The sequence below is a fragment of the Sorex araneus genome, chromosome 1, assembly GCF_027595985.1.
Source record: "Sorex araneus isolate mSorAra2 chromosome 1, mSorAra2.pri, whole genome shotgun sequence".
NCBI lineage: Eukaryota > Metazoa > Chordata > Mammalia > Eulipotyphla > Soricidae > Sorex > Sorex araneus.
In genome coordinates this window covers 445,733,226-445,760,081 of record NC_073302.1, presented here as the reverse complement: position 1 = coordinate 445,760,081, position 26,856 = coordinate 445,733,226, and the positions used below count along the sequence as shown (strand labels likewise).

Here is a 26,856-nt window from a genome sequence, read left to right as displayed (position 1 = left end):
TCCATAATCTTTATAGCTTTTATTTACATATAGAAATTAGTAAAACTTAAAACCAATGCAACTTGTACAGAAATCCTTTAATTTCCTTTATTTTCACACATTAAAAAATGAAACACACTATACAAATGGTTTCTCGTAGCAGATTACGCGTGGGTCCGCTCAGCTCCCGGGCCCGGGGCCGCCGCAGACCGCCGGGCCCGAGCCGGTGGGTGGGTTGAGATGCGGCCACATGCAGCCCCGCGGGCCAGCCGGTCTGCTGAGGGCCCGTGCGGGGCGGCCGGGACAGCCCCGGGCCGCCGCTCGGCCAGTCTCTGCAGGGACTCTCGGGCACGTCAGCGCCCCCGCCAGGCTAGGCCAAGTAACTGTAGGTGTCCTTCTCGCCGTCCACGCGCTCCAGGTACTCCTTCTCGATCAGGATGTCGATGCATTTCTGGGCGCGTGAGAGAGAGACGGGGAGGGTGAGGCCCGGGCAGGCACCTCCCTGACAGCCCGGCGATGCCCGACTCGTGGCCTCCTATGCGTGGCGCCGCCCGCCAGGGCTCTCTGCCACTGCCCCCGGGTCCGCACGGGCCGGGCACGATGCTGTGGGCACAGGCGCCAACCAGCGACCCGGACAGGGGACTCGGGAACACGGCCTGGCCCGCTGTCGGCCCCCAGTCCTGGAGAAGTCGGGGAACCTTCTAGAAGGCTGGTCCCGTCTAACTCAGGCTCTGGGGCGGTGGCTGCTGCCTGTCACGTTGTGTTCTATGTCAGCCAAGCTCAAAAATCACCCCCTTGGGGACAGAAACCCACGCAGGAGCCGGTCAGGCCGCGCTCCATGACCAGCCGCCGCTCTCGTCTTTGTCTGACTTCTGAGCCTCAGCGGGTGACCCTCCGGGATTGCTCCCGGCTCTGCCGGGTCAGGGCAGGCACCCGCCCCTCCCCTGCCCTACCCCGCCCCCCCCCCCCCCATGGCTCTGGCCCCCGTCCCGCTTCCCCTACCTTGATGACGGGGACCCGAGGCTTGAACCTGGAGGAGAGCTGGGTGAGCACCTCCCCGAGCAGCTGCTGGTGCTTGAGGACCTTCCGCATCTTCATGATGCGCACGATCGCGGCCTGTGTGCAGGGGGGAACACAGGTGTTTGTTACCTACTCTGGGGTCACACGCAGTGCTCAGGGGCACTCCTGTAGGCAACCCCTCCCCGCTGGCCTCCCCCGGCTGCGCGGGGCCTGCCGGCACCTGGATGAGCAGCTTGCGGTCCTCCTCGATGTTCTTGTGGGTGGTCTCCTGCTCCTGCTTCTGCTCCGTCTTCATCGGCACGTTGATGTTGACCCTTAACTTCTTGCTGTCGGGACAAGAGGGACGCCTGTCACCGTGTTTCAGGGACCCCGGCGGCGCGCGGAGGAACAGGGCCCGCCCCGCACCACCCTGCGACAACACGGGCCAGGCTGGGGCCCCGTCCCGACGAGGGGCCTTACTTTTTATAACCGAGATATAATTTTATTAAAGTATCTGGCTTCAGTTCCACCTCGTCCACATTTGCATTCTCGTCTTCCAAGACCTGGGGGGAGACGGCCGTCAGCTGACCCTCGGGAAGAGGCGCCCCGCGCCGGAGGGGGCCCGTAGACCTACCAGCAGCTTGGACTTCAGCAGAATCTGCAGGACTTGGGCCAGGATGTCCTGTGGGCAAGAGAAGGGGTGAGTGGGGGCGAACGGCAGTTCCCGTGGCGACGCCCGTCCCCGTTCCCAGAGCAAAACCAGGGGCCCAGAGGGGGGCACTGCGCCCGCAGGGCAAAGACGGGGCTCTGCAGAGGGTCCCCGAACTGCCGACCACAAGTACAAGCAGCCCCTAGGCATGGCGGCCGGGGACGGGGCTGCCATCTCCCCTCACCCCTGCTGGGGTCACACCATGAGGTCAGGCCAGCCTCAGGCCTGGGACGCAGGACGCCACGTGGACACGTGCCACAGCTGAGACTGGGCCACGCGACATGGATCTGGCCATGCGAGCCTCGACCTGGCCCGAGGGAGGGGGCAGTGCCAAGGCCCGAAGGCGGGTTCAGGAAGGACCAAGGCAACAACCCGGGGCTTCCACAGTCCCCTGACATGTCTGAGGCAGGAGGGATAGTGTGTGTGCGTGTTTGTGTGTGTGTGTGTGTGCTCTGAGCCCAGGGCAGGGGGGATGGTGTGTGTGTGTGTGTGTGTGTATGTGTGTTCTGAGCCCAGGGCAGGGGGGATGGTGTGTGTGTGTGTGTGTATGTGTGTTCTGAGCCCAGGGCAGCAGGGGGGATGGTGTGTGTGTATGTGTGTGTGTGTGTGTGTGTGTGTGTGTGTGCTCTGAGCCCAGGGCAGGGGGGATGGGGTGTGTGTGTGTGTGTATGTGTGTTCTGAGCCCAGGGCAGCAGGGGGGATGGTGTGGTGTGTGTGTATGTGTGTGTGTGTGTGTGTGTGTGTGTGTGCTCTGAGCCCAGGGCAGGGGGGATGGGGTGTGCGTGTGTGTGTGTGTGTGTGTGTTGGCTCTGAGCCCAGGGCAGGGGGGATGGTGTGTGTGTGTGTATATGTGTGTGTGTGTGTGTGTGTGTGTGTGTGCTCTGAGCCCAGGGTCAGCTGCCAGTGGGCAAGCGCCCTGCCCGCCGCACCACTGCTCTGGTCTCCACAACTTTTACCCACGTTCTGGCTTAGGCACTGAGGAAACTCAGTTAACAACAAACTTCACGGTGATCCAAGTTTCTCCCGAGCTCACGAACAGGACAAACTTCTGCCCAGCACCGTCCGTGCCCACCAGACTCCTCAAGAACGGCCAGGCAAGCAAAAGCAGGGAAGGGCATTCATCTACCGCGGGGACAAGCGCTGAGGGAAACCGCACACTCACACACCCCCGAGGAACCCAGGCCCACACCAAGGCGTCCCCAGGCTGCGAGATCGACGACCTCCATGCAGTGACCACTCGGCCGAGTTTCTCTTACTGGCACCCAACAGACAACTCCACTCACAACAGCATCACAGCAATGACACCTCGGAGCAGATTCACCAAGCGGCGGAAGACGAGTCTGAAGGTGACCAGCGGCTGGGAGGCGCAATGACCACGTCACGGAAGACACCCCGACACCCCACCCGGCTCTTGGAGGAGCTGGCCGCAGCCAAAGAGAGACGCGCAGGTGACAAGGCGGGAACTGGCCAACTGACCTCTAATATGGCTGCCAGGGTCATTCGAAAGGCAAAGGACCTCTGACCCTGACTCAGGCAATGTTTATCAGATCAAGTGCAACAGAAGGGGAAAAAAATAGAAAATGTGTGACAAATAGCACAGAACGATGAGCCAGAGACCGGGAGAAAGTACCTGCAGGCTGTGTCTGCCGAGGGGCCAGGGGGCACGGGGGCCCTTCCTGCACCGTAAGAACAAGTAACCCAATTTGAAAATGGGAGGAAGGGGCCGGAGAGCCGGTACCACAGGCAGGGCGCGTACCCCGCACACGGCCGACCCAGGTTCAATCCCCAGCACCCCGGCACGGTCCCTCTGACCCCCACCAGGAGTGATGTCGGTGCTGAGCCAGGGTAAGCCCTGGGCACTGCTGGTGTGGCAGTGCATACGAACTGGCTTTTGCTTCCTACTGTCTGGGGGCCACACCCCGGTGCTCAGGGGGCTCCTGAGTCTGGGGCACCAGGCAGTGCGAGGGACTGAACCGGGGACCCCTGTACGCACGTGTGCGCTTTGAGCTCTACTCTCCCGCCCTGCACTGGGCACTTCTCCAGAGCTGATGGCGAGCGGCCGGTCCGCACGGAAGGCCCGGCCCCCAGGACGGCTGTGAAAGGGGAGGAGGTGGAGACCCCACGAAGGCTACAAGGACTCCCTTTCCCAGAGCTCACCAACGCAGCCGACCCACCTCAGGGTCACCCAAGAGAACCGGAAACTCCGATTACCTCGCAAACGCAGATCATGTAAATTAACTTGCATAGTGGTATTGCCAATAACAATCCAAGGGTAGAAACAATTCAAGTTCTTCAAATAAAGGACAATACGCAATGCCGTAGACCCCGAGTGTATCTTAGCTGCTGTGTTCCGAGACACGCCCCGGGAAGCGGAGCTGAATCCACAGCACCCCGAGGAGAGGCAGGCGGGGAGGAAGGGGCACGGAAACGCCGTGTCTGCGGGGGCAGACCACCAAGGCGAGAGCTAGTTCACGAAACACCAGCCCAACCCAGAACGGGAGAACAACGCCGAGCCCCCGAGCCGGGAAGGAGGGTCGGGAAGCGAGTGTGAGGGGACCCCCGGCCACAGAAGGGAGCGTCACCCGGACCAGGCAGGCACAGTGCAGATGTGTCAGATGGGCAAGAATAGAAGCGAGCCCCTCAGAGAGGCGAGGCAGGGCCGGGGCCACCCCCCGGCCCAGGGACAGGGAAGGTGCTGTGGGGGTCCAAAGACACTGGGGATTGCGCTCCAGTCCCCGCGTGGGAACAGGACTGACACAGAAGACCCCCGAAGAAGCACCCATTGCCCTTTCCGCGGGGCACCCCTGGCGGCAGGGGCCCAGCTGAGGGGTGGCCCCAGGAGGACAGGTCCAGCTGACTGCCCGCCAGGGCTCAGGGCAGCTGCCAACACTGGGAGAAGGCCTGACTACGCGGCGATGCCTGAGAGGTCACGGGGCCACGCCCTGCAGACAGGCTTGAGGTCAGGCTGGAGTACACCCAGCTCAGAGGGGCTGGGGGGAAGCGGGAGGGAAACGCGTGTGCCAGTGCGCTGCCTCTCAACGCTGCCTCTCAACTGGGCTGCAGATCTGCGCTTTTGGGAAACTCATACTACAGATGTGCAGTGTGTGAATGTTTACTCGGCACGGGGGTGTGTCACCCCCTCGCCCGGCCCTGCCCCTGCTACTAAGCCCCGCCCACCCTCCAGACCACACACATAGCCCCGCCCACACCCTCACCCAGCCCCGCCCCTACCATCTTGATCTGGGTGCTGTCGGTGAGCTGCTGCACGGCGTAGGCGTCCTCCGTGTTGTACTGGAGCAGGATGGCCATCTGGAAGGTGGACGCCTTTGCGGTCCCCCACATGAAAGAGAGAAGCCACCGTGAGGCGCGCGGCCGGCGGGTGGCCGGGGCAGCCCTGCACCGTGCCCGTTTCCTCGGGGCGCTGCGCCCACACACCCTCTGCAGGGGCGCAGCTCCCGCAGGCACCAGGCGGGCGGATTCCCAAGGGCCCCCCGCCCCCGCCCTCGCGGTTTTCCTTCTTGCACGCGGCAAACCCACGGCGCTAACACGCCCCTGGTGGCAGCCTATAGGGAGAGAAGGTTCCCCACGGCTCTGGGTCTCCGGCGTAAGGAAAAATGCCCAAGTCTCCATGTCGCCTCCTTTTTCATTTTTTATTTTTCTTTTTGGGTCACACCCGGCGATGCTCAGGGGTTACTCCTGGCTCTGCACTCAGGAATTACTCCTGGTGGTGCTCGGGGAACCATATGGGATGCCGGGGATCGAACCTGGCTGCGTGCAAGGCAAACGCCCTCCCCGCTGAACTATCGCTCCGGCCCTGTCCCTTCCTTTTTCAAATCAAGTTTCTACTGAACTTGGGCATCTTAAAATATTAAATAAAAATATGACTGGGCCACACTCGGCAGTGCTCAGGAGCTATGCCTGGCTCTGTACTTGGGAATCATTCCTGGCAGTGCTCCGGGCACCATACGGGATGCCGGGGATCACACCCGGCTCAGCTGCGTGCCAGGAGAAGGCCCTCCGCGGCACGACTGCTCCGGCCCGTGCCCTCTGCGTCAGGCCTGCCTGACCCCGAGCGCGCTCTAACTGCACGTCCTGGCGGCTGTGCCCTCACTCAGACACCGGGCAGCCCGCCCCTCCACACAGGGCTCAGGTCACCCTCCAGAGGGCACGAGGCGAGCAATGGGGGCGGGGGAGAAGCAGGTCCTGAGCTGCCCCGACCCTCCGAGCAGCAGGCGAGGCTGTGGGGCCGCCCACGAGCCCCTCACAGCCCCTGGCAGCGGGGCTCGGCCAGCCTGTGCCCCCAGAACCTGACCCTCGACTCCGGGGCAAGCCGCCGGGCGGAGGGGCCCTACCTGCAGGGTGTATCTGTTCTTGAAGCAGTTGGTGACCAGCTCCCCCTTCGACAGCTGGTACAGCCACGTCAGCTTCCGGCCGCTGTGCCGGCTGGCGTAGAACGCCGTGAAGCGCTGGTAACTCCGCTCCAGCTGCGGGCAGGGCAGCGTCAGGGCCGCGGGCCAGGCCCGCCCACAGGCCCAGGGCACGAGGGAGGAGGAGTGCAGGGGTGGGGCGGTGCCGAGGGCGGAGCCGGGCCCTGCAGGGGGCAGGCCTGGCCTCCATCCCACAGCCGGGGGTGGTCCCAGAATTTTATAGCAAGAGAAAGAGACCAGCGAGCATTTTCGCGCTGCCCATCTCGGCTGACCTGGTGCCACCCCGCCTCGCCCCTGCCTCGCCCCCTGCTTCACTGACTGGACGGGACCCTCCTGCGACAGGCTGGCCCAGGGCTGCTGCGGTGCCGCCTTACCTCCGACGGCAGCGCAAAGGTGCAGGACTGCTGGAAGGGCCACGACCCCGAACTCAGGACCTGGATACTGAAATCCACTGGGGGGAGACGCAGGGTGTCACCCCAGAGCAGCCACGTGTGACCCGCACCGTGACCCGCCCCCCTCAAGCTACTCCCTGAGGAAGTGACCCCGTCCAACTAAAGCCGGGACAGCGGTCAGCGTCGGAGCCTTCCCCGGGTGACTCTCCGCGCCACTCCAGCCGGCACTCACGCCATCCCTTGGCAGCTGGCGGCCCCTAACTCACAAACCCCAACACCCCTCCCCCGAATCCAGCGGGCTTCGCATGTGGGGCCTGACAGCCGTGAGGCCGCTCGGCCCGGCCATGGGCCACAGGACGGGCCGTGGCCGATCGTGGCTGTCTCCCCAACAGCGGGCACCCCGCCTTCACCCGGAGTCTCTGAGTCTGGGCAGTGAGGCCACGGTCCGGCCGTGACGGACACCAAGTCCCCTGAAGCCACCGCCAGGCCGTGAAACCGAGGCCGCGAAAACTGGAACCAACGGGGCAGCCCCGAGCGGCCAGGCCGGGGCCCCCAGGCCAGACCGACAGCCCTGGCTCTGGTCCCGCCCGCGCGGGCGGCACAGGGTTCGAGGCGGTCACGCCGCGCGTGGCACTCACGGTCCAGCGGCTCAGAGTTGCTCAGGTGCTTCTTGAACTGCTCGTTGAGGTCTTTGCTGACGCCGATGTCCTGGAACATGCGCTGGAGTTTGGAGGTGTACTCAAAGCCGCACGCTTGCTGCAACGACAGCCGGGGCCGTGTCACCCGCTGCCGCAGGAGGACGGCACAGGACACGCACGCCCTCCCCTCCAGACGCGCTGGAAACCCCTTCGCCCAGCCGACGGCACGCACACGAGCACTGCAGAGGGGGCGACCGACAGACTCTGCGTCCCCAACCCAACAGGAGCCGAGAGAGGGCGCAGAGCGAGTGCAGAGCGGGCGGGGTTGGGCAGGCCGGGGCCCACCTTGAGCTTGGAGATCATGCTGGCCTCCGCGTCGTCGCTGGCGCTGTTCTGGTGCACCAGCCGCTTGGCCAGCATCTTGGCGTAGAACTTCTGGAACACGTCCTTGTCCTCGATGTACTTGAAGACCACCATCTGCAGGCCCGGGAGCGACGGTAGGTGCCCGCACGTCCCGCCCGGCCCTGCTCCCCTCCCCCCGCCCCGTCAGAGAGCAGCCCAGGGCCAGCCAGCCCCTCGCAGCGGCCCGCGGCCATGCAGTCAGTGCGGCCGGGGCCAGTCCTGGGCGTGCTGGCGGCGTGTGCGGGAAGCGGGCACAGTAAGCACCTTACCACTTGATTGAGCGTGTCTTCCAGTTCCGCTTCTTCTGGGTTCTTGGAACTGAAAAAAATGTTTCAACGGCACCATGTTTATAAGCAGTTCGTCAGCCTGCAGACCATGGGGAGGGAGAGGGCGGCCGCACCTGGCTGCACCCCAGCACACACACACGGACAGACAGACAGACAGACTGCCAAGGGCGAGGCGAGAGCAACGGCAGACAATCACTAGATGCTGTCCAGAGAGATTCTAAAGGAGTTTCCTACCAAGAGATTCTACTAAACGCAGGCGAACAAAACCGACTTCTCTGATTGGTTTCTACAATATTCTGATGTGAAATAATCAGATCAATTATTATTGATCTGTGGCCCAAGCAGTCAGAGGCTCCGAGGGGGGTTAGTCGACTGCCAACCAGTCCTGCCCGCAGCCAGACTCAGAGGGAGCCACGCGATTCTGGGGTGAAGGACCTCACGAGTCCCTCAGAAAGGCCCCTAGAGACCCACCTACATCGCCGCCGTCGCTAGGTGGGCTCTGGCCAGGCCCGGCCCCGCACACCCTCCCCACGGGCCGGGGAGGCGCTGACCGCCTGACCACGCTGGGGTGAAGCCAGACGCCCGGGGCTGACCAGGCGAGGGACACCCCTTCTGGCGAAGGCGATAACGCTGACCACTACCGACCACAGCCCACAGACACCAGCTCCGGATGGAATCCCGAGGGCGCAGATACACAGGGGACGCGAGGGGGACGGCTGTCACTGGCCCCAGAGATGTGGGCGGACGTGTCTCCAACAGCCGGGGGGCAAAAGCACAAAGAAGTGACGGGGCGCCTCGGAAGAGCCCCACGGGCCCGGGCAGTCACCGAAAGGGAGCTCGCGCCCAGCAGGCATGCCCGGGGCTACGAACCAAACCCGGGTGCGGAAAACACAAACTCGTCAAAGTGACCCACAGAAAAGAAAATCGCCCGATTAAACATGGGGGGCAGGAACTGGGACCCACTTGTCCGAAGCAGACAGACGGGTGGACGCGGCTCCCCCCCGACAGTGGGGGAAAGGTGACCGGAGACCCCCTCCCAGCACGAGACACAGTGGGGAGGGAGCCCCTGCACACACCCGGGGAGCGTCACGGTGCAGGGTGGGGCTCTGCATGGACTCCCTTGGGTGCCACCCCAGCGGTGAAGACACAGACACCAACGCAGTCTCCAACTGACGGCGGCGTTAGTCACAAGAGGGAGTCAGAGGCCGGCCACCAGGGCGCTACCCGGCCCGGGGAAGGAAAGAGGGAGCCGGCAGGGGCGGGAGAAGCTATCGAGTATGGAGCAGAGAAGGACACACCCGACGGTCAGTGGCCGCACACACCGACTCACGGGCCCCGTGGGACGGACACGCAAGTTTATTCAACAAGAATATTTAAAAAGGGGGCGAGTGAAAGCACAGCGGGGAGGACGTTTGCCTTACATGCGGCCGACCCGGGTTCGATTCCCAGCATCCCATATGGCCCCCTGAGCAACAGCCAGGAGTAACCCCTGAGCATCGCCGGGTGGGACCCAAAAACCAAAACCGAAACCAAAGAGAATACTTTAAAGACAGAGTCATAGTACAGCGGGGAGGGCACTTGCCTTGCATGTGGCCGACCCAGGTTTGATCCCTGGCAACCACGCGGTTCCCTGAGCTCGCCAGGAATAAATCCTGATGACAGAGCAGGGTTCGGCTTTAGGATCCACGCCTGAGCACAGCCGCACGTGGCTCATAACACCAATACAAGATGAAACCAGCGCGAGGCCGCGCAGCCCCGGAGGCCGAGCCTACCTCTTCTTCAGCAGGGAGTCACAGTAGCGGGCCAGCAGCTCGGGGGACTTGCTGGATGACTGGGCCATCTTGGTGACCGCGTTGTTGTTGATGAAGCGCCCACAAGCCTGCAGGGCCACAAGCGCCGTCTGGGCGTCACGCGCTGCCCCCCTGCCCCTCCGCCCCCCGCCCCTGCCGCCACACACCCACCTTGTCCAGCGCGGCCACGAAGCCGGCATCGTTGTTGAAGGCCGACATGACCAGGGCGTTGTACTTCTTATGCACGTCCAGCACGGTCTGCACGTACATCTTGGGGTCCTTGCGTGGGGACAGGAGCAAGGTGGGCACAGCGGAACCCGACAGGCCACGGCGCGCCCAGACCGAGCAGCCCTGGGATGCCCGCGCGGGGACAGGGGACAGCGCTGGGGCAGCCAGCAGCTGGGCACAGGCCGCCCGCCAGGGCCGCCATGGGGCAAACTCTGAGCAGGCACAGAGAACGGCCTCAGGCTTCCGTGGAGAGGCCCCCGCAGAGCCTGGCCCGGGGCCGAGAACACGCTCACTGTCCGGCCTTGTGGCTCTGCGGCTCGGGCAGGGACCCGCCCCCCCCCCCTCCCCCCCCCCCGTCACTCTCCTCCTTCCCGGCTGTCCCTGGTTCTGAGGCCCCGGCTCGGGCAACCTAGTTCCCCGCCTTCGAGGCCCGCTTCCCTTGGTCCTGCTAGAATCACTGTGTCACCGTCACCCCGTTCGTCGATTTACTCGAGCGGGCACCAGTAACGTCTCTATTCCTAACGGTACTGAACTCAGTTCACGCACTGCCTCCACCTTCGCATTCCCCCATCAAAGCGCTGACCTTGGCCGTTCTCCACTCTGCTCTCCAAGCCAGCAGGCCCGAGAGCAGCCTCCACTCAGACGCCCCTGCCACCCCGCTTCCTCGAACCCCGTTTCCCAGTGAGATGATCCCGTCACGCCCCGCCCACAGCCCCTGCCTCGGTGGGACCCGGCACCCCAGAGGCAGAAAGTCTGAACTGGACGACAGGTACAGCCCCGGGGGGGGTGTGACAAATGCCCCTGCCAGCCAAGGCGGCCACCAGCCCATGGCCAGAGCGTGTCCCTTACAGGGGAACGGCAGGGGGGAGGGAGAGGGGGCCCGGGCGAGCGGCAGCCAGGCCCTGCGCCCCGACTCACGTTCAGAGCGGCCTCCCCGCACTTCTCGATGGCCGCGAGGCCCTGGTTGTGGATGTGCGTCTCCAGGAGCTTCTTCAGCTCCCCCAGGCCGTCCTGGATTCTGGACACCAGGTTGTACATGCGGCCCAGATCTGCAGGGGGGAGGCGCCCCTTACTGCGTGCGCCGAGGCAAGCGCTCCCCTTCCTGTGCACGAGGCCCCGGAGTCACTGCACTGTGACCGGGACAATCGGGCACTTTCGGTTTCTGTGCGGTGTTCCCGAAACAGTGCTCTCCCGCTGCAGGAGGGGCTCACTCTCCGAGGAGAAACCCCCGTCACAGGGCCTTCACCCGAGACGCCTGACATTCCCCTGGATGTCCTTTGGGGGGGAAGGGGGTCCCTGGCTTTGGCGACTCCATCACCTCAGGATGGACTCACTGAGATATAAACTACTGAAAATCCGGGCACTCGGGTTTCGTGACTGAAATCTCCAGACTTTCTCGGGGTCGGGACGGGCTACCTCCTCCCACCCCCCATCTCCCTGTACTTCCGGGAGCCTCGGCAGTCACACCCCCACCCCAAAACTGCCACCTAGTTAAAAAGCTACTCCAGCCTTACTGTCCCGATAAAAAGACCAAATGCCCTGAACACACACCGTGACCTCTTAGCACCTGTGCTGCAAACCGTAATGCAGGAAAGGAAAAGGAGAGCGAGCAGGAAGGAAAGTGTCTCCCACAGGGGGAGGCTGGGGTGGGGTGCTGGGAGACGTACACTGGTGGAGGGATGGGTGCTGGGTCACTGCGACTGAAGCCCAATACGGAACAGCTTTGTAATGGTCTATCTCATGGGTATCCAATTAAAAAAATTGAAAAAAAAAAAAAAAGTAATGTGGCGTTCACGCCCGCTTCAGTCAGCTTAATCAATGCCGAGTAAACAGCAGTTCTCCTACATTTAAAATCAAAACCAAAACGAAACAAAAACCCATCAATCTCTCATTCTATTTTCGCTGGCCGGGGCGGAGGGGAGGAGCCTCGCACCCTGGGCAGTATGAGGGGCCTGGGGCCACCCGAGTCACATTTCTGCTCCCAACCATCAACCTTTTCTTCATTTCTGGGCTCCACCTGACAGTACTGCGGGCTCCCTCCTCACTCCCGGGGGGACCCCACCAATCTTGTCCCGGGCTCCGCAAGGGCCCCGAGAAACACGTGGGAACCAGGGGAATCTGTTTCACAAACAGCCTCACCTCAGAGAGCCACACGGGAGGCACGTCCTGGGCGCCCGACGCTGGACGCTCAGGGCAAGGAGACGAGCTCATCTACGCGCCACACAAACGCGTACCGCACACGCCGACTCGGAGCCCAGCGCCTCACAGAGCAGGACAGCCCCCACACCCCCGCATTATCCACACCCTCACAGCACGCGCGCGCACACACAGACACACATACACACACACGCAACACACCCCCACAGATACACTCCCCTACACTCCCCGAGTCCAGAGCTTCACGCGCAGAGATGCGGACACACACACACAACCCCCCCCCCCCGCAGACACACTTCCCTACGCTCCCCGAATCCAGGGCTTCACACGCAGAGACTCGGACACACACACACACACAACACACCCCCGCAGACACACTCCCCTACGCTCCGAGTCCAGGGCTTCACACGCAGAGACACGGACGCGGACACAGACACACACACACACACACACACACACAAACCCCGACATACTCCCCTACGCTCCCCGACACACTCCCCTACGCTCCCGAGTCCAGGGCTTCACGCGCAGAGACGCGGACAAACACACACACACACACACACACACACACACACACACACACACACACACACACACACACACACACACACACACACACACACACACACACACACACACAGACACACAGACACACTCCCCTACGCTCCCCGAGTCCAGGGCTTCACTTGCAGAGACTCGGACACACACACACACACACACACTCTCTCTCTCTCTCTCTCTCTCTCTCTCCCCTACGCTGCCCGAGTCCGGGGAGACGCGCGGCCAGGCCGGCTCGGGCGGGCCCACCTTCGTTCTTGTCGGCGTCCAGCAGGTTCTGGAACTCGGTGTGGAAGATCTCCAGGTGCTTCTCGATGAGCACCTGCTCGCACTTCCGGGCCAGCTCGTCCTGCGTGCTCTCGTGCAGGTACACCTGCACCCTCCGCTGCTCCTCCAGCAGCCGGGCCTCGGCCTGGGGGGCGGGGGGGGGGCTTTGACTCTGGGTGCAGCAGACGCCCCCAGGTCTCGTCCCACGGTTCCTGCTGAAAGCGCCTCTCCCACACAGGGACCCGACGGAAGAACCACGGTGACGGACACTCCGCAGTCAGGGCGCCGAGTTCCCCGGGAGGGGCCGCACGAGGTCAGCCGCGAGATCTCAAGGCGAGTTCGGGACAGCGCCAGGGTGATCCTGAGCACTGCTGGGTGCGGCCCCCTCAGGCTGGGCCGAGAGCAGCCTCCCCCCACACGGGGACCCCAGCCGGGAAGGTGGGAAGAGGCACCCCCAGGCCGCCTCCGACACAGCACTGCCCGCCCACCTTCTTCATGTACTCGGTGACCGGGTTCTGCTGCAGGAACTCGGTGCTCTCCCGGGTGTAGAATCGCTCGGTGTCGGCCAGGAACTGCGACTCGAAGGACTCCTTGTACACCGTTAGCGTGGGGCCCTTGGCGAAGGCGTCGTCTTCGTTCAGCCCCAGCTCCACTGCGGAGACACAGGCGCCACCTTCCCGAGACCCGCCCTCGGGCCAGGGGACAGCAAGCCCCGCCCCGACGCTGAGTGGGGGGGTGGGGAGCTGCCGCACGGAGACTGTTTGACTCCTACACGCTTAGGGGAACGAAATGCCTCCAGCTGAACTTGGGAAGGTGCTGCCCTGGTGGGGCGGGTGTCCGGAGCACTGTGTGGCTGAAGCCCCAGCAGGAGTAACTTGGTAACTGCGTATCTCACCAGCAACTCAACTGAAAATTAAAAAACCATTGGGGCCAGAGTGACAGTACAGGGGGCAGGGTGTCTGCCTTGCACACGGCAGGCCAGGGGCTGATCCCTGGTCTCCCGTACGGTGCCCTGAGCACTGCCAGGAGTGAGTCCTGAGTGCAGAGCCAGGAGTAACCCCTGAGTATCGCCGGTTTGACCAAAAATGGGGAAAAAAAAAAGAAAAAAAGAGAATTAAAAAATCTTTAAACTTGTGAAGAATTACAATGCTAACTGTGTTTTCAAAATGTACCATTTTAACCCCCCCCCCCCCCCGTTCAGGCTGATCCTGTTTACTGTCTATAGGGTCTGTCTCTGTTAATGACACTATTATAGTGTATTCCCAGTAATTTGGTATGAGACCTGATAATAGTTTGAATGTATCAAAATTTCCTTAAAGGCACAAGAATCAAGCAAATTTAAAAAAAAATAAATGCATAACATCAAACAGCATCATATTAGCGTGAAGAAAACCGAGTACCACGTAGAATGATTGCACTCATTTGTGGAATATAAAATAACGTAGTATGAGACTGACACCCAAGGACAGTAGAGACAAGGGCCAGGAATATTGCCCCACAGTTGGAAGCCTGTCTCATGAGCTGGGGGAGAAGGCGGCTGGGATAGAGAAGGGATCACTAAGTCAACGATGGGTGGAGGGATGGTTGGGATGGGAGATGTGTGCTGGAAGTAGATAAAGGACCAAACGTGATGGCCTCTCAGCATCTGTATTGCAAACCGTAATGCCGCAAGGTAGAGAGAGCGCATGGGGAAATTGTCTGCCACAGAGGCAGGGGGAGGGGAAGGATGGGGGGGGCGGATACCGGGGACACTGGTGGTGCAGAATGGGCACTGGTGGAGGGATGGGTGTTCGATCAATGTATGACTGAAACGCAAACACAAAAGCTTTGGGGCCCGAGTGATAGCACAGCGGGTAGGGCGTTTGCCTTGCACGTGGCTGACCCGGGTTCGATTCCCAGCATCCCATACAGTCTCCCGAGCACGCCAGGAGTAATTCCTGAGTGCATGAGCCAGGAGTAACCCCTGAGCATCACTGGGTGTGACCCAAGAAGCAAAACAAAACATGAAAGCTTTGTAATCGTATCACACGGTGATTCAATAAGAAAAAAAAGAGAGCTGACATGTGTCAAGGAGCCCCCGGGCTGGGTGCCGGCCCTGCTCACCGTACGACTGCACCACGCCGCTGATGAGCCTGGTGTTGATGGTCTCGCCATTTCTCTCCTTCTCAATCAGCTTTAACACAGCATTTGTGACCTTCGGCAAGGACAGAGAGGGAAGGCTCGTGGGTCACAGGACGCGGGACGCCTCTGTCCAACCCTCTGACGGCTGCCCGCGGCCGGGGAGAGGCTGCAGGAGACCAGGGCCCGGGGCCACACGCGGACGGTACCTGCTTGTTGAGCGGCCTGAACAGACAGTCTCTCCAGGTCACCAGGGCCAGCTGGGGAGAGAGGGGACAGGGTGAGACGCCCACGCGCTCCGCTTCCAACACGCCAAGGAGAACTCGGCGAAAACCAGCCACCCCCGAAGAAACCAGGGTCGCTGGGACTAACCTCCAGCACCCCCGCACTCTCGCTGCCCGTCAGGGCCACACTGGCGGCGGGTGGAAGACACGTGGGGCCCGGAGCCTCGAGGCGGGGCAACGCGGGCACCGTCCGCACAAATGCTCCGGGGGACTCGTGGCCGGGGGGCAGCCCTGGCCGCCTCCGGCCCCGGCACCCCCCTGAGCTGCCCTGAGCACTGAGCCAGGGGTGGCCCGACCTGAACACTGCCGGGGCTGGTCCCAAGGAAAAGACAAACCGCTCCAAGCGTGTCCAGAGGCCGGAAAGCCAACCGCAAACACAAACCCACTGAAGGAGGAACCGAGGACCCGCCCAGAGGGTCTGAAACAGCCCAGCGACTATGCTCTTCATGTACTACTGCCCGAGTCAAGCTGAGACGCGAGGGGCGGGCCGCAGACACGGGCCAGCAGGCCGGCACTCGCCTCGCGCGCAGCCAACCCAGGGCCGCCCGGGGGTCCCCTGTGCTCCTCCAGGCGTGGCCCCCAACAAACCTCAGATTGCTACTTAAAGACTCAACACTCAACTACCGGCTGTTGAAAGCCCCATGAAACAGCCGGCAAGTGGGGCGCCCCCCCCCCCCCCGCGCTCACCGAGTAGATCTCGTAGATGCCCTTGCGGCCCTCGTCGCACTCGCGGCGCACCCAGTGGCGGTTGAGGTAGGCGCAGATGCCGTTGAGCACTTTGCTGGAGAAGCGGTAGTCCTCCCACTGCTGCGTGTAGAACTTGAGGACGCTCTCGTCCATCAGGTCTTCTCCGTCCTAGGGCGCGGGCAACGGGACGGAAACGGTCCGGGGCGCTGAGCCTCCTCGGGAACTCGGACGGCCTTCCTGAGACCTCGGGCCCCCCCACCAGCGCTCAGAGTCCCGCCCTCGAGGACCCGAGGGAGCAGCTTCCTCCGTCTCCAACCAGGGCTCTCCCCAGCGTGAGGCGCGTGTGCGGGAAAAGCACCGTCGACTCTCAGAATACAAAGGAAATCCCCGTTTATTAGGAGGGAAGGAAGTTACGTCCAGGGGGTCGGGTTCAAGCCCCAGCACCTGTGGTCAGTCCCCTGGGCACCCGCAGGAGTGACCCCTGAGCACTGCCAGGTATGGCAAAAAAAAAAAAAAATCCTATCAGAATCAGCACTCAAAAAACACGCTTCCCTGCATCTCTGTAACTTAGTCTCCAGGAGACGCACTGCTCCAACTGCTCACGCATCGCCTCCGCCAAGCCCGGAGCCGTGACACGCACGGCTCAGAGACCCCAGCAGCCCATGGGCAGAGAACACGGCAGACCAGGACCCGGCGGGAAACGCGCAGTCACTGCGAGATTCTGCCGAGTGTGACTAGGGACGCCCGCGGGAAACTCGTTCCCGGTAAGGCGCGGGCAGCCGGGTGGGCAGTGGCAGAGGGAGAGCCTGGCCGTGGGGGCCCGAAGCCCATCGCCACCCCGGGCACTGAGCACAGGCGCCAGCACAGCAGGGGCGGCCGCTCTCGTGTCCAGAACTCCTCAGGAAAGCTCTCCGGTTTCCCCAGGTGCAAAGTGGGGAAAGGTAAGTCCGAGTACTGAACACAGTTCTCGTAAAACTTCTCAATTAAGAAGCAGAATGTGGCTTATGCAGAAAAACAAAGACAAAGGTTCCGCACTGCAGCCACCGTCCCGCGGCTCGGCCTGTTTCCCACGGACGCTCCCGGGGGCCAGCTGTGACGCGTCTTACCTTGAGGAGGTTTGTCAAGTAATTCTTCAGGAACTCTTTCAGCCGCTTGTACAGCTCCAAGCCGACGAACTGGGCTCCCCCGGGCGTCTGGCCCTTTTTCGACTTGGAGGGGGGGACGCCACCCCCCCGGGCTTGGCTGGACTGGTGGACGCTAGTGCAGTAGTTATACACGTGGCTGGGCGGGGGTCAAGGAAAGCAGTTCCACTCGCTCGGGCCGCACCAAGAGCCCGTGACAGCCTCTGCCCAGGGGCAGGAGGCCGGGGGAGCAGCCCCGGGACCCCAGAGAGCGGCGGGCCCTGGGGCCCCTCCTCGAGAGACTGACCCGAGGATGGAGAACGCGCCCGAGAACGGGCTGGACGGGCCCTGGTCCGAGGCCAGGCCACAGGCCAGGGCAAGGGTCACCTCGGGAAAAGCCGCCTTCGCCCTCCCTCACGAGGCCAGCGGACAGACGGATGCTGGGACAGACGCGCGCGCCTACCAGGAGATGTCACACGTACGGGACGGGCACGGGGGCAGAGAACAGGCTCTGCCCTCACAGTGGCGAGACGGCACCCTGCTCGTCCGCACGCACTGAGAGTAAGGAGGAGTCGGCGGTACGCTGGGCCTCGGGGCCTCTTACTCAAAGGCTCACGCAGTGAGTGCAGACTCATTCCGTGGCAAGAGGCCATTGCCAGGAGAGATTCCATATTCCCAGCTCTCGTATAAATGAATCAAAAATTAAAATATATGAGGAGTAACTATAGAGCCAAATACACAAATTTCCTCAATCTCAAAAATCTGTTTAGAAGGCTTTCTTAAACAAAGAAAAAAAGAAAAAAACACTTCATTTGGAAAGATATTTAATTTTAAAATAAAAATCAAACACATCAAATTGACAATGAGCTACTACCTTTGTTTTTTGGGTCAGACCCAGATCGATGCTCAGGGGTTACTCCTGGCCCTGCAGTCAGGAATTACTCCTGGCAGGGGACCATATGGGGTGCTGAGGATCGAACCCGGGTCGGCAGCATGCAAGGCAAACATCCTCCCTGCTGTACTATCGCTTCGGTCCTGAACTGCAGCACTGTCATCCTGTTGTTCATCGACTTGCTCGAGGGGGCACCAGTAACGTCTCCATTGTGAGACTTATTGTTACTGTTTCTGGCATATCGAATACGCCACGGGGAGCTTGCCAGGATGCCGTGTGGGCGGGATACTCTCGGTAGCTTGCCGGGCTCTCTGAGAGGGACGGAGGAATCAACCCGGGTTGGCTGCGTGCAAGGCAACGCCCTACCCGCTGTGCTATCGCTCCAGCCCATAGGCCCTGAACTCCTATCATTAATTCAGGTATTTCACAGCAATCTCTACTAGAAAAAAAAATCTCTATGAGAAGCACAGACGAAATATTCCAAGAGAGAATCCAAAAGCCAAAAGGCCTTATTCATGGTCGAACCCTAGACTAACTCCTCGAAGTCAGAAACAACAGCTCGCGACAACGGGCAGTCTCGGAAGCGCCCGAGCAGCAGAGTCCCAGGCGAGAGAGCCCTCGTCTGGACACACCTCACCGCAGTCCTGCCCTGCTCCCGAGTGCGGCCCCCGCTGCCCCCCACGAAGGAGAGCACTTCCGGAGGGCGCAGTTGCCGCTGCGCGTCTCGGCTGGACTCCGGGACAGTCGTTCCCCAGGGCCAGGAGCCGCCGGCATCAGTGCGCCCCGAGCCCGGGAGCAGGTGCCCGCACGCCAGACGCCGTCCGCCCGGCCAGTGCCCGCTCGCCAGGGCTGGTAACTGCTGCTGTCGCCCGTGCCGCTCGGAGTCCACGAGACCGCGGCACCGAGGAGGGTTCCCGCTTGCTCTCCTCACCAGGGCTGCCCAACGCTTCTGTCCTGAGTGGGCTGGGGGGAGCACTGTGAGCGAGCACCGGGCGACTCGCGGTCGGGGAGAGCGGGAGGGATGTCCCTCAGCTCCCTCGCGGGGGAAGATGACTCTGGCGCGTCCCCAGGGCCCAGAGCGCCAGGCCAGCGGGGAGAGCAGTCGCCCGCACCCAGCCTGCTCCGGGCCAACTCCCGGTTCTGTGCTCAGGGCACTGATACAGGCCGGCCGCGTCCACGACACTTCACCCTCTGCACCCTCTGGGCGCCAGGATTGAAACAATTTTTTTTGGGGGGAGAGGGGGGTATGTACTTTGATACATTTTCCTTTTCTCCTTTGGGCCACCCCCGCGATGCACAGGGCCCCCCTGGCTCTGCACTCGGAGTGACCCCTGGCGGTGCTGGCCCCGACCCCAGGGGGGCGCTGTCGCTCCGCCTTTACAGGCACTTCCCCTCCCCCGCGTGGTGCCGTTCAGCATCACTCCTGGGGGCTGGGGACCCCACGGGGTGACGGGCCCTCCCGGGTGGGCTGCACGCAGGGAAGCAGCCAGCTGCGGGGCTGTCACAGGCACAACAGAGGGAGGGACCCAAAGCACCGTCACTCCCACCCCCAGCGGCAAAGGCCAGGAGGCAGCAGGTCTCCCTGGCGGTGGCGGGGCCGGGGCCCACCCAGCAGCCTTACACCCCCAGTCTCCCGAGCAAAGGCGTTTCCGGGCCGGGTGAGGCGGGAGCGCGCTCTGTGCCCGTCACCGCACGCGGCCCCAGACCTAAGCCACTGAACACTCCGTGTTTCAAACTGTCCGGCTCCAGCGCGGGGCAGAGCTCAGGGCGCCGGGACGCATCTTCGGCACACGCGAGTCTCTGGGTCACACTCTGGCGTAAACCAACAACCAGCAGCAAAAAAGGCAACCAGGGTCACGCGTGCGTGCAGTGACGGACAGCTGCGCTCGCGCTCCGGGCAGGGGGCAGGCCACCCGCACCCCTGCACGCCACACGGGCCCCGGGAGCAGCTCCGGAGCACCGAGCCCCGTGACGGCCCAGCAAACAAGATGAACTGGGGCACGCGCGGGGAAAGGGCGCTACATGGTAGCGCCAGGAGCGCCGACTCACACAGGTACGGCGAAGACCAAGGCGCGGACTTGCAAGAAACCCCCAAGACTCAAGGGCCCAACACTTTGGTGCCACGAGAACCAGCAGCCGGAGGCAAGGAGCAGGCCCAGAAGACCCGGCCACTCCGTGACTTACATTCACCTGACAACACGGTGGGCAGGAGGAGGGGGAGGAGGAGGAGGGCTAGAGACCGAGCTGTAGACCGGGCAGTGACATAATCCTGAAGCCAGAAGCACGCGGCTGGACCCCAGTGTCCAGAGCACTGGGCTAGGAGCAGCGTGAGCACAGCCCAGTGAGGGCCCCGGTCAAGCCCGACTAAGCAAAATAATAATGATGATAAACATCTCCGAAGAGGCGAGGGAGCCCTGACGATAAGTGCCAGTGTACTACGGACTCTGCGCTCACGGAAGGAAGTGGCGACGGAGGTGAAGGGTCGCGCCCCGGAGGAGACTGGGCCTGCCCCCGCGCGCTGCTACCAAGCACCCCAAACCCACACGCTCGACTATGCGGGCAGGCGGGTTCTGGGGGTGTACAGGGGGCTGCGCCTCCAGCTGACAGACGCAGACGCGGCCCCCAGCCACCGCCCGCGGGAGCCACAGCCCACAGGACGCTCAGGGGCTCCCGCAGCCCCGAGGGCGTGCAGGACGCGTCCAGCAGGGAGGGCGCGGGCATCGCACGCGGCTGACCCAGGCTCAACCCCCAGAACCCTAGGAGGGGCCTGACCCGCCAGGAGTCATCCCTGAGCACCGCCGGGAGAGCCCCCGACGGAACGAACCCGACAGACAGAAAGACGGACGAGGAAAGAAAAGGAAAGCCACAGGCCTGCTCGGTGCCTGCAGACGCCCGGACCCGGCCGGGACAGGAGCGGAGAGCGCGGCTGGCACACGCCACAGGGCTCGGGGAGCAGTGCTCAAGCAAACCGAGCGCCCGCTCGGGCATCACAACGGGACACGCCCCGGCGGGACAGCCTCAGGGTCGGGAAGCGCAGGAACTGCCCGACCCCAACCCTGCTGCCTAACCCGCCCCAATCCTGACCACCCCCCCTCCCCACCCCTGCAAACGCAATGGCTGCGTTTAAACCCAGACATACTGAGCGGTGCGGTCAGGTGAGAACAGAGCTGCCAGTTTCTCATGCAGTGAAGCCCCCCCAGCCCCCCAAGTTCAGGCAGCAGCTCGCCCTGCTCACGAGCCCCAGCGGCTTCTCAGAGCCCATCACCCGCGGGCCCCATGCCAAGGCTCCCGCCCCACGCCCGGTGCTGCCGAGGGCCACTCTGGCGCCCCCAGCGCCCCCGGAGCTGTCACGCCCGGGGCGTGGGAGGCTCCTGCACACGGGCTGTCTGCACCCAAGGAACCAGGAGCCCGCACTCGCCCGCCCCATGGCCGCCCCCAGGCCGCCTCCCTGAGCTCAGCAGAGGCCCGGGCACTGCAGGCTGAGAACTCGGGGGCTTCCCCTCTCCCCGCTCCGGGAAGCCCTGCAGCCGCGCCCCCAAGCTCAAGGCCCACTCACATGTCCCGAGGTCTCTGGAGTGTGAATCCCACCACGCTGCCACCCGGTCGGAGATCGGCCGGTGAGACAGGGCGGCAGGACCGACGGCCCCACGGTGGGCGCCAACAACCTGCTTTTCCTGAAGGGGTTTCTGATAACCCCTCTGGCCACGGGGCCCTAACAAGCCACAGAAAATAAATTACTCTGTGCGTGCCGAGGGCGGCTGGGAAAGTGGGAGCCCGGGGAGGGCCAGGGCCGGCCCACTGGGGGCGCTGGGCGTGGGGGATGTGCCGGCACCAGCTCTGATCCGGACCCCCCCCCCCCCAGGTGTGCTCCGTCCACTGCTCGTCCACGGGCCTCTGGTGCTCCGGGCCCTGGGTGTGGCGGGGAAGAACAGACGCACACGGCGAAGCGACCGCTGTCTCTCTCGGAAGCAAAGCGGTGCATGAACTGGCAGCGCCAACCACCGTCCGAGCGGCTGCAGGCCCCGCCGACTGCGGAGGACCATGATACGCCGAGGACCAACTTGCAATGACCGGAGTACACCGTGTCTGCACTGCTACCAAGATCACTTCAGAGGCAACCGCCAAGTGCCACCATCTGTCTATGCTGGGCCACACCCCTCGTGCACAGAGATCGCTCCCGGTGCGCTCGGGGGTCCACACGGGCGCTGCGGATCGTGCAACGAGAGCGCCTCCCGCTCTCCTGCAGCATCGTGACGTCTGGGTTTCCTGCCCAAGTCGTGTACGTTTTCCTGATCTGAAAGTGAGGTAAAAACCCATTTCCATAGCGCCAGCTGGGCAGTGACGGGGAAGGACTCTGCAGTGGACGCGAGACTAATCCTGGACTGAGGACGGCAGTGAACAGCATCTACCAGGCCCTTTCCCGACTGACTCTAGAGGCAGCCCCGCTGACCCCGAGACGCGTGTCTGTGCATCACGGACGCAGGTCGAGGAGGCTCGTGGTGGCAGGGACCCCTCCGGGGCCGGACACACGCCAGTACCATCCGCGTGTCTGAGAGGTTCACGGCCCCTCCTGCCCACTGACGCCCGGGTCTGCGTTTCCCGGGTCAGGGTCGCCCACACCCGCTCCCGCACCCTTGACCCTTTGCATGTTTCCTTGGAGGAAGCGTCTGTTCGGCTCCCCTCCCTGCGTTCCGACGGGGCTGTTTTCATTGCTGTTCTCCAGGTTCCCTCTGTCTCCTGGATATTGACCCAGTGCCAGGCGGGTGGTGAGCAAATACTCTCTCCGGGTCTGTGTGGCGTTTCACTCTGGCCGTCGTTTGCTTTGCAGCGTGGAAGCAAAGTCTTTGTTTGCTGTGGTCCCAGTCGCTGATCTTTGTTCCCATATGCCGGGTTGTTGCTGACGATGAGTCACTGATGGCGCTTCCCTGAGACTGTCAGGAAGGGCTCCACGCTGTCCTCGATGTATCTGATGTCTCTGGGTCTGATAAGAGGTTCTTAATCCACTTCGAATGGACGTCTGTGTACGGGGGAGAGAGGAGGCTGAGTCCATTTCTTCGCAGGTGGTGGCCACTTGCCCAGAACCTTTCTTGTTCCACTCTGCTCCCGGCTTCTCTGGCAGAGATCAGCTGAGGGTCCGTCTCTGGGCTGAGAGCCTGCCCGCTCCCAGGACATGCTGTTCTGATGACTATGGCTTTGTGGCGTAGCTGAACGCGAGGAAGGAGAAGCCTCCATCTTCTTTGATTCCGAGGATGGAATTCTGATTTCTGTTTAGGAATAGCCTAACCAGGCTATTTAAGGGGTTTTATTTACTCTATTTCAGCAGCATTTTGATCCACGCCTTTAAATAAATGTCACAGGTACTTTTATAGGAACTGTACTCAATTTATAGTGTGCTTTGGGTACAGTGTCATTTTGACAATATTAATTCTTCAAATCCATGGATGGGGATGTCCTTCTGTTTCCTTGGGTCTTATACTTTTTTTCCAGTGAAAGTTTTCTTTGTGTAAGTCTTGCACTTCTTTTTGTTTTAAACTGATTCCCAGCATGGTCGCCCAATCTGCCTGTTGTCCGTCGTCTACAAGTTATTCACTCAAGTCATCCTGAATAGGATTGGCAGAACACTAGATGAAGGACAACCATACGAGCAAGCTGGGTCCCGAAAAGGATTCAGCACAATCGACCATATTCACATGGTGACCAAGCTCACTGAGGTTTCACGAGAGTTCAAGATGCTGCTCTGTCTAACGTTCATCGATTTAAAGAAGGCCTTCGATTCTGTTGAGACTGAAGCAGTCATCGAAGCCCTGGCCAAACAGGGCCTTCAAACTCAAGATCTTCTGAGAGCTGTATTGTGGATTCACCACCAGGATCTCACCATTCTACAAGGAAGTGATCATTGACGAAAAGAGAGGGGTTCGGCAGGGTGATACCATTTCATCGAAACTCTTCAGTGCCACCCTCGAGAACATCAAGCGACAACTGGAATGGGAAGGAATGGGAGTGAAGATAGACAGTCGGCAACTACACCACCTCCCTTCACTGATGACATCGTTCTCATAACACCAAACATTAGCCCAGTGGCACGAACGCTGGCTGACTTCGACTGTGAGTGTGGAAAGGTCAGACTGCAGCTGAATCTCACCAAGACAATGTTCATGAGAAACGGACTAGTTCCTGATGTTCCATTTGCTCTCAACGGAATGAACATCTCTGAATGCAGCAGTTCTGTGTACCTAGGTTGAGAACTCAACATGACAAATGGCCTGGCACCTGAATTGTGCAGGAGGAAGAAGTGGCCAAGATGATGAAGAACCTCCGGCTCCAGGCACATCTTTTTGACTCCACCTTTCTTCCTGCACTAACATACGCCTCAGAGACCTGTGCCCTACGCAAATAGGATGAGAACGCTGTTCAGGTATCCCAAAGAGGAATCAAAAGAGCTATGCTAGGAATATCACGTCTCACAAGTGAGAGAAAGAATCCGGAATTCCAACCTCCATCGACGGTCAAGAATCAGGGATGCTGTCTTGTTTGCCAAGGTGTTGAAAATCAGATGGGTCGGACACGTAATTTGACTTGGAGATGACCGCTGGACCAGAGCTGTTACCGACTGGATTCCACGGGACGTCAAAAGACCACGTGGCTGCCCACCTACGAGATGGTCAGACTTCTTCATCAAAATCCTAAACAAATGGTTTGAGGCTCTTCGTGTTCCTGGAGCGAGCAGATGCCATTGGGCTACACTAGCATGTGACAAGGACGAATGGAGATGTTACTGGCACCCACCCGAGCAAATCGAAGATCAGCGGGATGACAAGTGATCCAAGTGATTCCCAGGGTGGTCCCTGCCTCAGGGCAACTTGATTTTTTTAAGGTGCAACTGAGAATGGGATTAAAACACTTTTTCTCTCTCGTATTTCACTGCGCGCATACAGGGAAGCCAAGGGCTTCCGCCTGTTGATTTGGTAGCCGGCCACATTACAGGGCAAGTTTGCTGTCTCGAGGAGTTTTGGGGCAGTCTTCAGGGTAATCTTCAAGGTGCTGATGGCCGTTTATGGCCATCTGATCGCAAATCCTCGTGTGCGAGACCGAGGCCTGCGTTCCAACTAGGGCTTCCTACCCTTAGGTTACGGAGAACAGCCTCACACACACAACTTGTGGGCAACTACTTCCTTAGCACGGTGAAAAGCTGAACAAAAAACCGGGTAACCGAGTCCCCGGGGCGCAGAGTCCAGGGGAAGCCCCCAGCACGGCCCGTGTCCCCCACCCTCAGCCCCAGCGGAAAGCATTCTGGCGGTGGGCTCACGGAAGGGTGGGCACGCTCACCACCCAGCCACTTGGCGGGGCGCCTGGAAACCAACCTAGAAGGGCCGTGACCCCGAGTGAGGAGGGGACGGTTCCCAGCACGGAACCCGATGCCCAGAACTCCCACGGGAGCTCTGAGCTTCCCAGGGACCCGAGGTTTTCCGCTGCACATCGCAGGCAAATCCAAGAATCCAGTAACCGCTGCGAGCAGGCAGGGCTCTGCCCTTCGGGAATCTCGTCTGCTTGGGCCCCGCGTGGCAGTGCTCAGGGGCGACTCCCGGCTCTGCACTCGGGGGTCTCTCCTGCCGATGCCTGGGGCCCAGACGGGTGCTGGGGAATGGGCCCGGGCTGGCCACATGCCAAGCGAACGCCTCACCCACGGACGACCTCTGGCTCCTTTCCCGAGTTTCTAGGAGCAAACGAGCCTCTGGTCAAAAACGACACGTGAGGAAGTTTCCTGGCCTGTTCCCAGTCTTCACCTGGCCTCCCGCCTCACCGCGGGTCACCACACACAGCGCCGTCGGGAACAAGCCTTCCGGGCTGGGGGGAGGGTACAGGGGCCGGGTGGGCCCGAGTGGCCAGTGTAGACGGCCCGGGGTCTCCAGGAGGGGCCCACGCAAAAGCAACGTCTGCGCTGTCAATGCTTAGACTGCCTACTAAGGCGAGGGTGCCTCCCAAGCAGCGGTGCTGCCTGGCCTGGCTCGTGAGCACTGTGCCGAGGAGCCCCCGGAGAACTTGGGACATGGCCCACTAAAGCAGAAAACTAACTCGAGACGCAGCACGACACACATGAACCCAACGAAGCTCCTGATGGCGCCGTCCAAACCAAGGCCGGGAAACTCGCCTCGGCTTTCACAGGCTCCGGAGAATCGGAAACGAAGGCCTGCAGCCGGCCCCGCCCCCGCCAGCCACGGCCCCAGCAGCTGCCCCTGCCACGGGAAAGCCAGGAGGGGGCTGCCCAGGGGACGGTCTCCCTGGCGCAGAAGGCGTGACCGAATACTGCCCCGCCGTGGTGGCCGAGGCGGCGAGGGCGGCCAGTGCAGCGTGTCCCACACCCCTGCCTGGACGCTGGAGACCAAGTTTCGCATCTGGATTCGATTTAAGGGTCTAAAACACCAGCACGGGGTGGGGGCGCAGAGAGAAGAAACAGCACGGACACACACACACACGACAAAGCAGACCATCACGCGATCTCAAGGCCTGATCGGCATCACACGCCTCGAGCCAGCCCGCGGCCGGTGCCCGCAGAACCAGCCTCGCCTTCACCGGCTGCCGTGGCGCGTCAGCTCACGACCGCGGTGCACGAACCCGCTTCACTCACAGGAAGTACCAAGGCCACGGTCCTGACGCTGGGCTCTTCCGCCTCAGTGGGACCCGACAGTCTGGGTGACCGAGAACGCAAACGGGAGCCTCCTCGCCCCCCGCACCCCGGGCCCTCGGCCCTGGCCAGGCCCTGCCACGCACCGCAGACGGACGCGAGTGACCTGCTGCCCCAGGGCCCAGCCCCAGCTCTCCCAACGCTCCCGGACACGGCCCGTGTGGCCCGGCCTCCCGGAGGGGCGCTCCGGTCACGGGGAGGGGGAGTCCCAGTGATCTTCCCGCCACCGCAGAGGAAA

General features: G+C 61.9%; 1 protein-coding gene across 1 annotated transcript in view; it reads right to left on the bottom strand.

Moving 5' to 3' along the window:
• Nucleotides 1-26,856, bottom strand: part of CUL1 (cullin 1) — a 40,210-nt gene continuing 13,354 nt past the window's right edge. The window contains exons 3-22 of the mRNA XM_055137291.1: nt 17,029-17,203; nt 15,923-16,090; nt 15,161-15,211; nt 14,937-15,027; nt 13,322-13,485; nt 12,816-12,978; nt 10,770-10,900; nt 9,795-9,902; nt 9,606-9,712; nt 7,816-7,864; nt 7,490-7,621; nt 7,145-7,262; nt 6,489-6,565; nt 6,040-6,171; nt 4,919-5,011; nt 1,613-1,660; nt 1,459-1,541; nt 1,220-1,325; nt 982-1,095; nt 1-430 (exon numbers count right to left, since the gene is read on the bottom strand). Coding sequence (XP_054993266.1) covers nt 350-430; nt 982-1,095; nt 1,220-1,325; nt 1,459-1,541; nt 1,613-1,660; nt 4,919-5,011; nt 6,040-6,171; nt 6,489-6,565; nt 7,145-7,262; nt 7,490-7,621; nt 7,816-7,864; nt 9,606-9,712; nt 9,795-9,902; nt 10,770-10,900; nt 12,816-12,978; nt 13,322-13,485; nt 14,937-15,027; nt 15,161-15,211; nt 15,923-16,090; nt 17,029-17,203 — 2,191 coding nt within the window. The 3' untranslated portion in view covers nt 1-349. The remainder of the gene's footprint in view (nt 431-981; nt 1,096-1,219; nt 1,326-1,458; nt 1,542-1,612; nt 1,661-4,918; nt 5,012-6,039; nt 6,172-6,488; nt 6,566-7,144; nt 7,263-7,489; nt 7,622-7,815; nt 7,865-9,605; nt 9,713-9,794; nt 9,903-10,769; nt 10,901-12,815; nt 12,979-13,321; nt 13,486-14,936; nt 15,028-15,160; nt 15,212-15,922; nt 16,091-17,028; nt 17,204-26,856) is intronic.